The 19067-nt window shown below is 35.2% G+C and overlaps 1 protein-coding gene across 4 annotated transcripts in view; it reads right to left on the bottom strand.

Annotated features, from left to right (window-relative positions):
* Positions 1-19067, bottom strand: part of LOC121368304 (serine/arginine repetitive matrix protein 2-like) — a 68394-nt gene that overhangs the window by 48694 nt on the left and 633 nt on the right. For all 4 annotated transcript variants that reach the window (XM_041492971.1, XM_041492972.1, XM_041492973.1 and 1 more), the window contains exon 2: positions 13058-13316. In XM_041492971.1, coding sequence (XP_041348905.1) covers positions 13058-13296 — 239 coding nt within the window. In that variant the 5' untranslated portion in view covers positions 13297-13316. The remainder of the gene's footprint in view (positions 1-13057; positions 13317-19067) is intronic.

The raw sequence follows: 19067 nt of genomic DNA, 5'->3' as shown, positions 1-19067 counted from the left end.
TTAACTGTTCTGTCCAAGAGCCAGATGGCAAAATTAGGAGCCATGTTTACATACAGCTAGTTAGTGTGTGTGTTTGTGCGTGCATACGTATGTACACATGAATGTAAATATATATATACCAGAGGGTACGGAGGGTAAAATTACATACACAAAAATCTTGGAAATTAACATATATTTTTATAATTTTTAGATGGATGATAGTAGTATGTTTAAAATTTGTCAAAGCACATAAAAATATACAGTGGCCAATTTCAAAATATTTCAAAACCATAACAACTTAGTAGGGGCCCTTTTTGTCTGTTTTGTTTTTAATACATGTATGTATCTAACATTTACACAAAGCACAATTTTTTTTTAGCATGCAGACTCTATTCATTAATTAATGAACAAGTACATGTATGTACATTGATGCATGTGGTGTTTTGTAACATGTGCTTTGATAATAACATCTAACATACAAAAGCTATCAGTGCCACTTTAGAGCAGCTGGGTGAAGACTGGATGAGAGAAAACAGGCCCAGAAGCCTGCCAAGACCGCTCTCCGATCTCTCACACATGGGGCTGATGTTTGGCAATGGTGTTAATATCACATCTGCCTCCAAACAGATTGTATTTGTATTGATTCACAATGTTGGTTGAGGTGCACAATGAAATGTGAGGTGTGTGCTGGGCTTGTAATAAAGTTTGAGCCTGGGCCCTGCACTGATTGAATATGGATGGATTGCAGCGGCAAAATGTGATCATTGTGAAAAAGACAATCATCTTATGACTGGCATCATGTTTCCAAAAACGGGAGTTAATTACAGATTGAAATTAGCCAACAACAGGCAATACGGCATCACAATGAGTGGTGATTGAACCAGGGCCGCTTCTGCGTCGCTCGACGGTTCCTCGTGATAAAAAACACTGCTGCCATCTTCATCTAACATTTCCTGCTTCATTACGGCTGATTATAAGAAATCCATAAACTCGTTAACACACCAAACGACCACAAGTAGTGAACAAAAGAAACCACTAGGGAACAGAATCAACGGGAAGCTTTTCGATGTTTTAGTTAGACCGTCCCACATATCTTGTCTGCTGCTAGTGGTTGTAGTGTTAAAAATAAACATCACAGTGAATAAATATACAAACAACCCATGCAAGTCAGAGAATTGACTTAGCAAAAACAAACATTATACTGGCAAGAAGAGATGACTTCAGCTATAAGACACTTTTGTCTTAGCTAGCATTTGTATTTATAATAGCTAATACTATACTAGTATCTTTTCACTGAAAATCCATCAAAATGATGATGTTAATCAATTTTACTTCAACTGACACAAACTGTGGTTGATGAAAGTGTACATCAAAACTTGAGATAGTGGTAGTCGGTAAGAAACTGAAAACAGGGACTTGTTATGTTATAGTTACATCATCCTTTTCCGAGAGATTTATCAAGTTAGACCATGGTTTTTGCGGCCGTTGAGTGACAGGTGTAATGATCGAGGGCGTAGCCCGAGATCTATTATACCCGTCACTCAGCGGCAGCAATAACCGTGGTCTATCTAGACAAATCTCCCGGAAAAAGATGATGTAACTAGCTTGTACCACGTACCCATTACAGATTTATATTGTAGCTTTATTAGTAATGTTAGTGAAAGTGTTACGTTTTAAAACAATGTTCTAATTTACTTCCTGCTGAACTATATATATATATATATACCCATAAAACGACTCAACAGGAAACATTAAATTATAGTTTTATATTAACTGTTATAAAAAAAATATTTTAAAAATAATACATACATGTATTAATAAACAAAAAATATAGTTGCTTAATTCCTTCAAAAATATGTGCATTAAAAAAAATTATAATAAATTTGGAGTTTTGTAATGTTACTAAAATGAATACATGTATGCTGTAGGGATGCCAAGGGCAATTGCTGACAGTCCAAATGATAACAGCGAACATGTCACAAATAGTTTTGCTGTTGTCTCATGGTCAATGTATTTTTAATGTGTGTTACAGTAAAAATAAGCATTATGATAGTACTGCAAAACAAAAGTCTGGAATTGTTTTTTTTACATCTCCTGAATCCATCAAAAATAGGTAAATTGCCATGAAAGTTAAACTTGATCTGTAAGAGTACTTGACAAAGATACACATAAAATGTCAGGTTAATATCTCAAGACCTAAAATAAGTCAGGATTTTGTTTTTCACATTTCCTAAGTTCAAGGGATAGAACTTCATTAAAAATGGGTAAATCGTCTTGAAAGTCAAACTTGATCTGTAACAGTACATGATAAAGCTATACACAAAATTTCAGACAGACAGACGGAGATGAAACCTATAGTCCCCTCTGGTTGGACTAATAAAATAAGGCCTCATATTGGGTTAGGGTTTCTTAATATGCCAACAAAATTTATCATGTCTTAACTTCCTATGATAATTAATTCATTTACAAACATCACTGTCCCCACATGTCCAATAAAATGGAGTACACGCTTAAATGTTTAATATTATGTCAATAATGCAATAGTTTATCTATACATGAACCAGACACACATGGGACCAAGTATTTTGTCTGGTTTTCAGATGTGTCTGGTTTTCTGGGGTTGGCATTGATACAAAAGCATTTGTTGTACTCTCATCTCGTTTGTTTATAAATGCATCATATTCAGCCGTATATGTACATGTATATGTATATGTATACACTCTTCATAAAAAGTAGGGGAACCTGAAATATTAATGTTAATATCAACTATTATATTAAACCGAACATACGTTTTGACCACAGACATCCTAGTAAAGAACGTTCAGGTCTGTTTATTAACACACCAAAACACATTCCATAGTTTGCACATGCCTCATGCAGTTGCCCCGTATACGTGACAATTTCCAGGAAGGTCCATTAATCACTGTGGAACATGATTTCTGTCAATCTTTCTGTTGATCATACAGTTGTTATTATTTTGTTTTTAGTCATTTTTATTGTTTGAATTTGCGATTTACTGATAAAAATAGTCAACTTTCAAATTTTACTTCTGACCCCAATCGTCCTTCAAGATCTTTGGTGGTCATAAAACCTACTGTAATACTGAACTACCAGTTGTAATGTTTGCCCAATTAATTCACTATTATCATATAACCATTCCCCACAGCTAATATACCTTACAATTTTGGCAATTGTAAATTCTTATTCGAGTTACCCTAATTTGTTTGAAGAGTATATATTAATATCAACCAAGTCTACGTTAATCAGTATTTATCCAGGCTCTGCTGAGACAAATACTGATTAGCTAGACAAGGTTAATATTTTACATATTAAAAAACACGAGTAGCGAATTTGATTTATCCTATAACACTTCTAAAATAACATTTTAATTCAATTAGGGGATAATATCAGTGTTTTGTTGTTAACTATAAGGATTTATCACAAAATTTGGAAGTCGAGTGTTTCTGCCAGAAAGAAACTTTTGGGTATGGCGCTATGGAATTAAATGCAACCACAGTCAACAGGGGATATGGGGGGCCTCCCCCAGAAAGAAAATGGGTTAGAGTTAAGAAAAGCATACAGTATTAATAAGAGTAATTAATTTTGTCAAAAAGTTAAATAAAATATGAATAAACATTTAGGTATGGCGCCATACCCATTTTACCCTCTGGTAGAAACCCTGCTAAATAAAAATTTTGTGTGATAAATCCTTATAGTTAACAATGAAACACAGCGATATTATCCCTATTCTAATACTATACCTATCAGGAGTATCTGTAAGACATTTTATTTTATTTATTGTGTTTTTATTAAAGAAATCCCACAAATATATATATATATATATATATATATATATATATAAATCCATTCTCCTTACTTACGATATTAAATGAAAACGCTTGTAGTAAGTAAAAGCATGACAAAATATGTTTTTTGTTCTCTTCACATGACGTCACTGATTTAGGAGCGAACCAAATGGCAAATTTATCAGCATTGTAGTCTGTCTTTTGAACATGATTTATTGTAGGGGCATTTCATGGTATTTGGTCCACTACTATGAAAATATAAATCATTAAATTTTATTCAAAACTTTATATCATTTGAACATAAACACAATAAGGGTCCTGAATATGCAAAATTTGGACATATAAACTACATCAGGGAGACTTTGTAGGCATTTTTGGGGCATAAAAAAAACAAATTGTGATGGACGTGACATTCTGTTTTCTTCAGTATTTTTATTAAAAATGTAGAATAAAAAAATTCTTTACCATATTCATAGAAACCTCCATACCCTTGTGAGATGTGCATACAATTTTTAGCAATAAATTATTTAATTAGTGATTTGAATTTTATATTTAATTTGAAATGTCACGTCCGTCACGTTTTTGATACAAAAGTTGGGGGGTTTTTTTCAAAGTAACAAAGTTAAAAATATAAACTCATATATTTTCCTTCTTCTTTGTGCATTTAAAAAGATGAAGAATTTGATTTTGAAAAATCTTATGTGAAATTGATGAAATTTGAAATTACATTTTGTGACGGACGTGACACACGAATATAAATTTCCAAACATTTTGATTGATTAAATGGTGTTCTTCACATTATTCATTACAAAAGTAAGTGATCCATGCTAAGATACTATCTGAAGCACATGTTGTTACAAGATTTAAGTGGATTAACCACCTGTACACATGTCAAGCGTTACCAGGCACCCTGGCGATTCACTTTGTGAAGCCAGTGGATAATTGTACAATTGCAGGTGCTACAAATTCCCAATTTTTAAACCCTGGCCAAGATATGAAGAGATGCAAGATTCTCCCCAATCTTGAAAACATGGAGAATGATGAAGTCAATGATACAGCTGAAGAAAACTTTGAGGTACAGCCTTCAACATCACCCAGTGATGCAGCTGAGGAAACTTATGTGAACAGTATTAATACTGGTTCTTTTGCACTTGTAAGTTTTAAAACCAGGAAGTCAATCAACATTTTTGCTGGACTGATAACAGATACTGATGGTTTAGAAATAGAGGTCTCCTTTCTTCGTGCAAAAGAAAGCAGTAAAAAGATTTTTGACTTTCCAGAGAAAGAGGATAAAGCTTGGGTAATGAAGAATCAAGTTATGGAAGTACTCCCAACACCTTCTATGGATAATCGCGAAAGATACATATTCCCTCAGTGTAGCAGTGATAGAATGAACTTGACAAAAACCAGGATTTTTAAGTGAACAAGTGTTGTGAACAAAGAAAATGAAATTTGAAAGATTAATGTATGGAATCATATTGCGTGAAGGAACATTGAACATTTTCATTTTAACTTGCTTTTAACTTAGATATTTCATTGGCTTAGGATTTTTTATTTTAATGTGCTTGGATTTTCTAGAGAAAATATGAGATACACATGTACATGTATGTTTTCATTTTAATTTTACTTTATTGTACATTTTCAAAAAATTAATTCACCATAATACATTTCAGTCAGCTGTTGCCTTTATTCTACCAGTATATTATATACATGTATAGCTATGATTTTGTTTACATTAAATAGTTCAATCAGATATCATTACTGTGTTTTGTATCATTATTTCTATAATTTTATGAAGTAACTTGGTTGATTGACAAAATGTCACGTCCGTCACGTCAGGTCCGTCACAGTACCTTTCTTGATTAATTATTGATTATTAAATTATATCAACTGTCTGTTTATTTTCTTTATATGTCATTGTAAAACAACCTGGTGACCTAACAAAATGATACTTGGGATTTAAAATAGAAGAAATAGGAGAGCAAAGTTTCTTGGTTGAACTTGAACAAAAATATCTTGTGTCCAAATGATGTCACGTCCGTCACACTCATTAATATATAATTTATTCCAAAAATACTAGTACAAAATAAAAAAATTCTTGGGTGAAATAAACATCATGCATATGGTTTCTATTAACACAAAATGTAGAGAAAAGTACACACAAGTTTTTGTAGAAATGTAGTTATATGGTGTCAAAATGTCACGTCCGTCACAAAAAATTACTGTGAAATGGCCCTGTAATACAGGATACACTAAAAGAAATATTTTTGTTGGCTGTTAATTTCTGTTGCAAGACATATGGATACGATTGGACTTTACATTTGTGAGCGGTGTTTCAACCGCATATTGAATTATTTCGAGGAATTCGCCTGGTTTAATTTTGTACAAAAACCACGTTGATGGGGTAGCTAGTCTACAAGTTTATAATTGCTAACATATTTTCACTTAAAGTTTATATAAATATATAAAATAATATGCATTTACACTAAAGGGCATGTATTATTTTCAAATGTTTTTCAGAATTATGCGATATTTTAAAGCAATTAATTTTGTTTAAAACTGCATTTAAAAAATCGAGTAATTCCCATCTTGTTTTCTTTATCAATTTTATTGTCACAAAAAATATGTTTTAAACAAAAATAAGGTAATTCAGATTGTGATATAATTATTTCTGATGAACCTGCTTGCACCCTTTTGAGAACACAAACTAGAAGAGCAGACCACAAGACACATGCTGGTGACTGCTGCGATCGATCAGTGTCCGGACCTTATTTGGGGTGGGTGGGTGCACGTTCATTGCTGCTAATGAAGTGTTAAAAAGAAAGATGTCAATATGGATAGGCATTACGTTCATACCAGTGAACAGTTTGTAAAATATAATTCTTTTTACATAAACTGATTCTTAATTAACACAATTTCTACACTCTAAATTATTTACAATTGTTATGAATGGATTATGAATACTATTCACTACAGTAGAGGCACAAAAATGTATCATACCTTTTGCAGATCTACTGACTATAATAAATGAAAATAAATTCTAACAGGGGGCAAATCGTAAAAATTAAATGATTTGGCCTCGTTGATCTGGCACATGTGAGGTCATGTGACACGCACTGAATGTTAATTCATCTTCCTTCATTTTAAGTCAATTTCTACGAGTCATGTGGACCCAATGTCGGTAATTTTAAAGAATAATAAAAAAATACCTTAGTAAAATTAATGGTTTTACGGGTTTGTAAAGTTTTGTATTTAGATACTTACTTGTCTGAACTTTATTGTTAATGAAAATGTTCACGAACTGAGAAGAAAAACCTAAAAAAATGAACGACAAGCAGACAACAACAAATCAGATGTTGATTGCGCAAACCGTGCACGAGAAAACAAACTGAACAAAGTTGGAAGCATATATATATATATCTACAGTCGAACCTGGTCTAACGGTCACCTGTACATAACGGTCACCTGCCTATAACGGTCACTATAAATCCCCCCCCCAATGCATTTCCTTCCTTATTTGACCTGTACATAATGGTCACCTGTTCATAACGGCCAGCGGTCACTATTTTTCACCCAAAATCACAGGTTGAACCTGCTATAACGGTCACAAGATGTCTTTACTTTTTCAATCATCTTAAAAATTATAAATTAAATGTGTTTATATGGCCATGTCTGTAGCTTTGGGTTTATTTTCTGTCAAAGTAAAGTTCCATTGTAATTCTCTGATCGTAATTGAAAAAACAAACGGGCACTCAATAACTTCCGTGACACACAGTTACTGGTGGTGTAATTCGATTGGTTCTCAGCATCCTCACTGAATAGTAGACGACTTCCCATTGGCTGTACATAATGTAATCTGTATGTATGGTCACTCTATTGAGTCTCGAGAAAAAGAAAAAAAAAAAATGAAGTGTTTCCTTGTTTCTAGCCAGACATGAATGGTAAATAAACATGAATTGCTGAAGGCGGCGGTCATTGCAGATGTCCCGTGTTCGGATTATTTAAGCGACTCCTGATCTTATTCAGCTGTAATCAGCGGTCACACTCCACTGAAGGATTAGCGGTGACATGAAACAAACAAATGAGTCAAACATGCCACATGGGTAATAACTTTAAATTACACAAAATATTTTCTGCAAGTCAATGTTAGGGTTTGCGAAATATATTAACGAATACATTTGTATGCAAAATGCCACCGAAAAATAGTACTGCTTTAACGTTAGAACAGAGAATCGACGTTGTTAACAAATCTGAGAAAGGCAATTTAAGTGCGTGAAAGATCGCCGATCATTTTGGTGTAGGACGTTTTCAGATTAATTCTATTTTAAAAAGGAAAGTTGATGTTCTGGCCGATTTTGACAATAATGTTTCAGCCAAAAGAAAAAGGCAGAAGAAAGCGAAAGGCAATGATGACACAAATAAGCTAGTGTGGGAATGGTTTAAAAATGCGACTTTTTTTTTTATGACAGTTGTGATATTCTTTAATATATGGGTTCTAATTTTGAATTTGTATATAAGGGTCACCTCTCTATAACGGCCACTTTTGTCAGGTCCCTTGGGTGGCCGTTATATACAGGTTTGACTGTATATATATATATATATATATATATATATATATATATATATATATATATATATATATATATCTTCAAAAAAAGTAACGCAAAAATGAAATTTTCCTAATAAATATGGAAGTGTGAAAACATTGTGTTCCGAACGCTAAGTATGTTGTGTAATGGAGCGTACCAAATGCATTTTCACCAGCAAAGTTGTTCGGAATTTGATGACCTTGAAGACAGGTGTGAAAAAGTTAACAATCGCAAAACCGCACCTGCAGTCAAATTCAGCGATTTGAACGGTCGGCATGGTGTGCACGTGCAAGAGGCACAAGAAGCCCTATAAAAGTGCAGGGTTCAGGACTTAGCTGTACTCAGTTTAAAACTGTCAGCGTAGCTTTCACAATGCCAAGACTGAATGAAGCACAGAGGAACAACGCCGTCGGACAATTGGAAGCAGGCGAATCCCAATCAGAGGTTGCGAGGCTTTTCATTGTGTACCCTAGCACCATTTCAAGATTATGGATCCGCTACCAGGCACATGGATCAACACGTGACCTTCGCTGATCCGGTAGACCACGTGTCACCACTCCTGCCCAGGATCGCTACATCCGGTTGCGCCACCTATGCCAAAGGATGACCACGGCTACCTCTACTCAATCTGCAATACCGGAACTGCGTAGGATCTCTGACCAGACTGTCCGGAACCGTCTACGAGAGGCAGGATTGCGACCCAGACTTCCTGTTAGAGGCGTGATTTTAACCCAGCAGCATCGACTACAATGGTGTCAAGCACACAGGGTATGGCCTCAAAGACGATGGAGACACGTGTGGTTCAGCGACGAATCGCGATTCATGCTCCGCAGACAGGATGGAAGGGCACGTGTCTACCGCCGAAGAGGTGAACGTTTTGCACGCAATTGCATACAGGAAGTGGACAGATTTGGTGGAGGAAGTGTGATGATGTGGGCAGCCATCTCTTACAATGCCAGGACAGACTTGGTGCACATCAGGGGGAACTTGACAGCACAGCGCTATGTGGACGAGATCTTGCGCCCGTACGTCGTCCCCAACATGGCCAACGGCAACACTGTTTTCCAGCAGGACAATGCCCGTCCTCTTACAGCGCGCATCACCACAGCAAACAACAACATCAATGTTCTTCCATGGCCCTCCAAATCCCCAGATTTAAACCCAATCGAGCATTTGTGGGATGAACTGGATAGACGTTTGCGACGACGGCAACCCCAACCTCAGACACTACAACAGCTGGCTGCCGCTTTGGAGGCCGAGTGGGCTACAATTCCGCAGGATGACATCCGTCATCTGATTGCTTCACTGGGCAGGAGGTGCCAGGCAGTACTCGACTCTCATGGGGGTCACACTCGTTACTGACTGTAGGTGACGTCAAACGGGACCGTGGGAACTTGGATGGTTGTTACAACAGCCTCTGTCAATGTTGTTTATCTGTGTCAAATTGCAAGTTTCTGCCATGTTTCTTTCATGTATTAAACGATTTAGAAACATATAATGAAAATCTGGCTTTGCGTTACTTTTTTGGAAGAGTATATATATATATATATATATATATATACTGAAGATGTATTCATCAGATAATAATCCAATAATCCAATAAAGAACCTTTGACATAAAATATTATATAACTTTTAATTATTGCAAGTGTATCAACGATTGATAGTTCAATACAGCGACATAAAGCTGGATGTTCCACATTGAAAATCAATATGGCAATGAAATGCTACTGACATCTTTTCGAAACCACAACGACAACATTACTTTTGCCTACTCTTTATTTGGTAAATAAATGGCTTTATCAATACTGTGAAGTCCCAAAATGAAAAATGAAATTAGATATGCGGTGAAAGAGCCATTTTGAACTGATCCATGCAGTAGATCCAATGGATATCAGTATGAATTTAAAATATTCCACTTAGACACTATCATATACATGTATGTATAGTGAAATAAACTCCATACCTAAACAAGAAAAACATTGAGTGCAGTGATTAACTGCTTCCATAACTTCATAACTTAGAAGTCAGAATATGGGGAGCCACTTCAGATATTACCATAATGATACCATATAATATATATACTAGTATTCAGGGGAGTGATGGGGACGGAAAGATCCCCTCAAATGGTGAGGTCTGAATAAACATAACAACAAGAATTCCACAGAACTAAATGTCTCCCCCACCATACATAAAAAAATTATCCAGTGTCACTAATAGTTGAATGCATAGATGTTCATCTCAATGCATGAAATAATAATTAACTTACAAAAAATGCAATTAAAAATATTCAACTAAACTTTCAATTTAATACATTTCATTTTGTTCAAAAACATGCATTGAGACAAACATTTGGCTCCTATACATGTATACCACCAAATCAAATCCCACAGACGACAATCGTAACATGTTGTGTATCAATCGACATATACACCAGATATAAATACTACCACCTTTCAACATTTAAAGTGAATCAGAAAAAATTGGCTGCTCATTTCAGAGATAACTACCCTAGTTCCACACAAAATTTTAGTGGGTTTTTTCACAGGTAGCCCATGTTTCAACCACAAGGCTATTTGACACAATGGTACCAGATGAAATAAAATTGCATACATTTTTGGCCCAGATGAAACTAATTGGCTTTACAACCAACACTCACATTTATCATCAATCACAGGACTTGTGGTAGTAACTACTCTATCAAAAGTTGGGGGCACCTCAGGCTTTGACCTAGCTGGAAGTTATTTGGTTTAGTACTAGTCTACTTATAGGCTTGTTGGCAGAGTCAACTAACAAAAGAAAATCCCTGTGTATAGCTACGTAGTGTTTCTGCCAGAAAGACATTTTTGGGTATGGCATTATGAAATTTAATATAAATTTACAATGTGTGTGCTGAATGCAACTGCAGTCGATAGGGGGTCTGTGGGGTTAAGTTTAGGGTTAGGGTTAAGAAAATCATACAGTATGATAACAGTCATTAACTTTGTCAAAAGGTCAACTTACAAAAATAAAATATGATAAAACTTTGGGGTATGGCGCCATTACCATTTAACCCTCTGGCAGAAACCCCGGATAGTACACACTGCATGACAACTACATGACTGTCAAACTTGGTAGAATAGTCCATACTGTCCAAACATGGGCATCTTCCAGGCAGATACAGAGTTCAACTAGACCGAGCAGTAGAATGTTCACTAGACTGGTTTTAAGCACTTCACATTAAACCAAATGTCTATATCGGAGAGACCAGTCAAATAGTTCACAAATATTAGCATCGCTCTCACTCAATACTGCTAGAAACAGGGTTGTTGATGAATTTCATCCTAAGAGCACTGATTAAACAAGCATTTTAAGAGTACTGCTAGAACAATGAATGTCTGTTATCAGACAACAAATTTTTGCATAGATCTCCTAAGCACAAGAGCCATAATGCTGCGAAAAATTGGTAAATTGCCACGAAAGTCAAACTGTACATGGTAAAGTTATACACACAAATATCAACTCAATACCTCGAGGCATTCCAAAAACAAGGTCTGAAAAACTAATTTCCGTATCTCCTAAGTTCAAGGGCCATAACTTCACCACTAGAGCCCATTGATTAATTAATCATCTATTGGATGTCAAACAATTTGTGATTCTGACTCATAGTCATCAGAGGAAACCCCAATGCATCAAGAGATCTTTTATATGCATATTCCCATAGACAGGAAAGCATACTATGGCCTTTGACCTAACTAGCTGAATGGATCCACCGAGGTGGTTCGATCCTGCGATGCAAGCACCTGAAGCAAGCACTCAACCGACTGAAAATTGTCATGAAAGTCAAACATGATCTATAACTGTACATGGTAAGGCTATACACACAATTTTAGCATGCAATAACTTGAGGCATTAAAAAAAGAAAAAAAGATCACAAAACAAAGTTTCATATCTCTTAAGTTTAAGGGCCATAACTTTGGGGAAAACGGTAAATCGCCATGAAAGTCAAACTTGATCTATAACAGTACATGATAATGCTATACACACAATTTTAGCATGCAATAACTTGAGGCATTAAAAAAAGAACACAAAACAAAGTTTCATATCTCTTAAGTTTAAGGGCCATAACTTTGGGGAAAACGGTAAATCGCCATGAAAGTCAAACTTGATCTATAACAGTACATGATAATGCTATACACAAAATTTCAGCTTAATATCTTGAGGCACTGTGAAACAAAAGTCCAGAAAATCATATGTGGGACAGACACGAAACCTATGGTCTCCTCTGAGTGGACTGGTAGGGAACTAAAAATGTGCAACCACACACAGATTCACAAACAACATACGACAATACACTGCTCAGTGGGTTCACTGTACCGTGATGATGAAATTTAAGTCTGTTCAATGACAATCACTAAAGAACACCAATTTATTAATCATTGGCTATTTGGTGTCAAAACATATTTTGGTAATTTTGACATCCACTCTTCAGAGAAAACCTAGCAGCAAAGGATCTTTTAGATACACTTTCCCATAGACAAGTCAACACATGATGATTAATATATATTTTTTTTTAATTAGTAAGTACTATAATTATATTCTGCTAATACATTTGTAGCTATAGTTATATGTTACTTTAAAATCTTAAATGCTTTTACAATGTTCTACAGACTATACAGTGCTTAAGAAACAAGTTAACACTCACCCTTGCTCTTCCATAAGTTCTTGCATTTCCATGCATTTCAGTTCAACTTTGCGCTTTCTGTCGTGGTTCATTATTTCTTGATTTGGCTGTTTGATCAGCATCTGGTCCAGTTTCTTCAACTGTTCCTCCGATTTATAATCCACCTTGTCCTTATGCTTGCGGACAGCACACATATTTCGCTGTACGAAGCCATTTGTGCCACTTCCTCTGGCTGTCGACAGTCCAATACCATTGTACATAATGCTCAGTTAAACTCAGTCTGAAAGAAAATTAAAAACAGTGACAATGCAATACACATACAATATATAGAGGATAATAAACGAGTTACCAGTTATTATCAAATTTATGTCCCGAGTGAAATAATTTTCAGTTGTCACGAGCTTTAGCGAGTTACAAATGAAAATTATTTCACGAGGGACATAAATTTTATAATAACTGGTACCGAGTTTGTTATTCTATTTATTACCTCAGCTATTTTTCTCTAAAAGCCTTTAATTTTGACGCACATGCACGAAGGCCAACCTGTCTAGGAACGATGTAAACCACTTTACGCACTGTTCTAAGAATTACTATAACGTTGTAATTTAATCACGTTCATAGATAATTTTTAAAAACACAAGTTCTCTTTATTCTGCTTCCAAATTTATAATGAATTGCATTAAAATGATATTTTGTTATTAATTTAACACCAAAAACAGAGACCCATAAAGGCAAACTCTTTAAACTACATGACGTCATTTTGTGTGTTTGTCAAATCGTGATGACGTCATATTTAGTACCGACAAAGTCATTGGTTTGTAAGCGTCAAATTGTCCAATAGTATTGTTCGTTAGACCAATGCGTCATAATTTCTCAGTGAGAAATTATGATTTTTATTTTCCCTGTTATGACTGACCGCTTGGGTAATAAATATAAATACCACCTCTGTCCCGACCATTTTTTCCAGTTAACATCAACACAGGCCAAAGATTTTTGGCATCGTCCTGTCCTGTCAAACATTTTGCATAAATACTCTCACATTACATTTCATTCGAGTAAAATATAATCTTCATCATAATTTTTGTAAAATTGATTCCATCACAGATGTAAATGATTATAATTTATAAACCACAACCAGGCCCTGATCTAGAATTAAAAATGTAGGAGAAGTGACTTCTCCCTTTCAAGAAGAAAGTTTTATAAAAATAGGCAAAGTGAACATTTATCGGCACCACTAAAGGACATTGATTAATTAATGATTGGCAACTGGATGTCAAACATTTGGTAAGTCTGACTTGTAGTTAATAGAGGAAACCCGCTATATTTTTCCAAATGCAGCAAGGGATCTTTTAAATGCACATTCCCACAGACAGGAAAGCACATACCATAGCCTTTGACCAGTTGTGGTGCACTGGTTTGAACGAGAAAATCCCAATCAGTTGAATGGATACTCTGAGGTGGTTCGATCCTGCGACGCAAGCACCTCAGGTGAGCTCTCAACTGATTGACGTAAATCCCGCCTCACTAATATGCTGTAAAATTCATTTATACCATTGGCGCTATTTGTTGACTGAAAATGACGTACCATATATCGCTGTGTATTAGCAGATTTTTTAAACCTCTAAATACCACCAAGAGAAGGGTCGGCCAATACACAGAGTCAACAAAAAATGTCTAAGAAAATACAACAAAATATCGGTGCATACGGAAATGCGATACCAACGAAAACTCATCAGTCAATCTAGGCTTCAAAACCTTACCATTGTGTTATTTAACCAGTATTTTTAACAGCTTCTATTAATTCACATGCCAGTGTCTATTTGATTGTTTGATACACACAATAAAAGTTATATTTTATTTGAGAAATTAAATCAAATTTATTTTATTTTTATTGTCAACAATTTCTGGCAAAAGCCACCAACAAGTAGTACCAGCCCTAAGTTCAGCCATCAAATGTTTGGCTAACGTTTGCGAAACTATTTGACTTGTTCGCAACATGGCCATTTGGTTTACTATGAAGCGCATAAATCAGTGTAGCGGACATTTCTCGGCTCGGTCTTGCTGAATGCAGATCAGTATTTGCAGCCAAATGTGTCACGTAATCGAAACAGTCATTAAGTCTTTTCGTTGCAGATTTAATTGGTCAGAACTGTTGATTTTTACTTACGATCATTGCTGATTTTGCAGTTCCTAATAAATTATTAGAAACTACGTTTTATTAGAGATATCACCACTTATAAAAAGAACAGAAGAATTATCTATTGTGGGTGTTAAATAATATTTACACCGCTGTATAAATGTGAAACTACATTTATCAGCAACTAGCGAAGCCCTTGCAATCGATTCAATTAAGAAATAAAAGAACAAAGTTATCCCACATTAGGCTCACGGCTTCTAGAAATTTTATAAAATCCGCTAGCCATGGGATCAGCAATTTTAAAAATTCACTAGCCCAGGGCTCACCCTGGATCAAAAATACCTGTAGCCAAAATATTAGCCAAATGGAATTTTTATTAGCCATATTGAAAATGCTTTAGCCAAATTTGTTTTACGCAGTACTGTATAGAGTATTTATATATGAATATGAAAATGTATCTTTTTCAGCTAATTGTGTACAAACTGGAATAAATAGGAATAACAAAACCTCAATGGGGTAGGGGCAGTTAATATATTACTTCGTTTTTCAGCGGGGGTGGGGTGGGGATGGGGTTATGCATTATCTTCAGTTTGAAGCCAGTACCCCATACACCCACACCCACTTCTAAAGCCTTTGACATTAAATTATCAAACATACAGAAAAATGGGGGTGGGTGGATGTTTATGGAGGGGGTTATTTTTTTCTTTCTTCCTTTTTTCCCAAATAAAAATTTGAGAGCTTTTTTATTATTATTAAGCTCATTATTTCTTTAAATAGCAATCTTTATGTTAGTTTGAATTGCTTTTTTTCTTTCTTTTCTTTCTGTTTCTTAAGTGACCCATCAATTCCCCACCCCAAACAATTTCATACTTTGTGCCATGATGTTGCCGTTGATTTCAGCGTCGTGTTAAATGCTTGTTGTGATTTCTGCTTGAAAAATACCTCGGCTAAGAATGCCGACTTCACAGTATACTCCATTTATTAAAAAAAAAAAAAAAAAAAAAAAATGTTACTAAAATTAAAATTTATGGTCTTTTTAAAATTCCTGCTAACTTATTAAATGTCACCTCACAGACTTGGCGCGAAATTTGTCACGTGATCAGAACGGTCACTCTATCTTTTGTTTCCACTAACTGTCATCTGATATTTTGTCCTCAGTTACAGATATAATTGATTGTAACTGACGATTTTTACTTTCTGTCATTTTGTTTATTCAGCAGTTCTTATAACATATTGTAAACTTTTCTTTTTGGGGGGATATCACTGCTTATAAAATCAACGGAAGTGGTAGAGTTTAGCATTAAAATCATTGATCTTGGGTGCCAAATAATATATACACCGCCACTACAAAAACGAAACTACTTTTTATCAGTTGGCGATAATATTTTATCACAGTGATCGATTCATTCGATGAAGATGGGAATAACAAAAAATGTTTTCGACATTAGGGGATCACACAAACGTCTTTTTTGTTTTTCGTATATCTTGACAGTGTTTCTGCCAGCAGAGAAAAAGGGTAAAATTATGTACCCAAATATAATTCTAGGGTAAAATTACATACCCAAAATAAATGTTTTTTTCTTCTTCTTTTTTTGCACCATACAGTGTTCGAGATTAAAACTTTTGGGCAGTATCCCAGTTGGATACTAACATTTCAAAATCTGGTATCCGACCTGAGAATTTAGTATCCCACTTAAATGAAATTCATAAATAACATTGTAACAAACTTGGACGACCACCAGTAAATGACGACTTTCATTGTTTCAGCGAAAAATAAAAACGCAGGATTAAAAAACCCAACAACATTATACGGTATCGCGGTGGGATACTGGGTTATCGAAGTCTGGTATCCAAAATTAAATTCTGGTATCCCTGGGATATCGGGATACCGTTATTCTCGAACATTGATACAGTCCATATCAGTCTCACACTTTGGGGTTTTAAGTCTTCAACAAAGACTTGTATAAAAACTATGTCCTTTGTTGAAACAACACATTCTCTTGAACAAAAATAGAAAGTGAAAAGAAGTCCATGATGTGCAACTGGGTCACGAAATGCGCATGCGCTGATAACATTCTGTGCATTGGAACGAAACTGTGTCAAAACGGCTCCAAGTGTACACATTAGACAAAACGGAACCTAGCGTTGACTGTAACGGAACCAAAATCTATGGCTAAAATGGAAACAAGTTATTTTTATATGTCTGCACCCTCCCCCTCCAATAAATAAATAAATTACAATTTTTTTTTTTTTTAAATGTACCAGTGTAACCGGTCCGGGTTAGGGTAAATAAAACATAAAAAATGTAGTTTGTTTAAAACATTAAATAATTGTATTTTAGTGTAGACCTACACATGAGAATGCTGCTAGGGTGGGTAGTTATGAATGGTTCCTGTTTATTATATGCAATAATAAAAATATATTTAAAAGGTAGGCTACCATTTTAACCATACTGAGCCAATACTTTCAGGTACGTTTTTGCCTAATCGGTTCCGTTTTCGCCAATGAAAATTGTTTGTTTTTAGTAGTGGTTTCATTTTAACCTGATCCCATTGGCTAAATTTCAGCCAACCGTTTGCAGCTCACGTATGCTAGACTCGGGGTTTTTTCACTCAACACGTGAAACCGAATGACCTTTTCAAGAACAGTCAAAATAGTATGGGAAAGTTTCCATTATTCACTGTCACTGAACAGACAATTAATTCAAAAATTAGTGCATCAAGATTAATCTTGATGAACTATTAAAAAATATGAAGGCAAGTTTACAATTTTCCTGCAGACTGTTACATTCGTCATTCATTCTCCTACGAAACATGGAAAATATCACCATGTCCATGAACTGGCTCAGATTTCAGACTCCAAATGCCAGGAAATCGCTTCTCCAGACATCTACAAATCCATTTCTTTCTGGTGGATGGCCAATAAGGTGCATTAAGCACCGTGCGCATTAGGCTTTGCCTGCCAGCTCCATGATCACAAACTCATAACTACGTACCCAAAAATATTTTTATGGCGGAAACCCTGCTTGAAATCTTTATTAAAATAATAATATTAAAACTTTGATCGGTTCAGCAAAACTGGAACTGCCAGTGAATATCAGACCAATAACATCTTCGATTCAATAAAAAGACGAGTCTGCTTGTATTTCGTATAAACTTTTTGTAATCAAAATAAGGAGTATGTCTTTCCACAACACACAACATGGTAACCACCAAGCTCTCACCCACCCATCCACCCCCCACCCACCATTTTTTTTTTTTGTTGAAGGGTGTGGTGCTGCGCGGCCACACTCCTTTAATTTTCACCCAGCGTGAACACTGCCAGGGCTTCTAGAATTTTATAAAAATCCACTAGCCATAGGATCAGTGATTTTAAAAATGTACTAGCCATGATTAAAAATTCACTAGCCCTGCTTTAACTGAATACAATATTACTAATAGTAATAGAAATAATCAAATATGTCTCCTAAAGTGGAAGACTGAGCTTTAAAATCATTAGATTGGGGTGGAAAGAGGGGGCAAGATATTCATATTTACAAAATATGTAAATGCAGCATTTGACAAGGGGTTTTTTCCACTAGCCGTCGGGCTAGTTATAGTAATTATTTACTACTATACTAGCCCAACACTGAATATCACTAGCCATGGGAGTGGGGATACCAAAATCTAGAAGCCCTAATGATACATCAAAATGCAGCTGGATTCGGAACTACATGGATTTTTTGTTTCAAATAAAGAATGTATTTGGAGGTAATCAGTAACTTTTTAGTTTAAATGTATGTTCAGATTTATTAAATTTTGTTTTTTATTTTGTTATTAAAAATATGTTAACACTCTTGTCAGTCAGTGTCTCCAATTTAATTCTTGTCTTGATGTTTCAACTGTTTATTTCCGC

Source organism: Gigantopelta aegis, chromosome 3 (genome assembly GCF_016097555.1).
Source record: "Gigantopelta aegis isolate Gae_Host chromosome 3, Gae_host_genome, whole genome shotgun sequence".
Lineage (NCBI taxonomy): Eukaryota > Metazoa > Mollusca > Gastropoda > Neomphalida > Peltospiridae > Gigantopelta > Gigantopelta aegis.
This window is presented reverse-complemented; position numbering and strand designations above follow the sequence as displayed.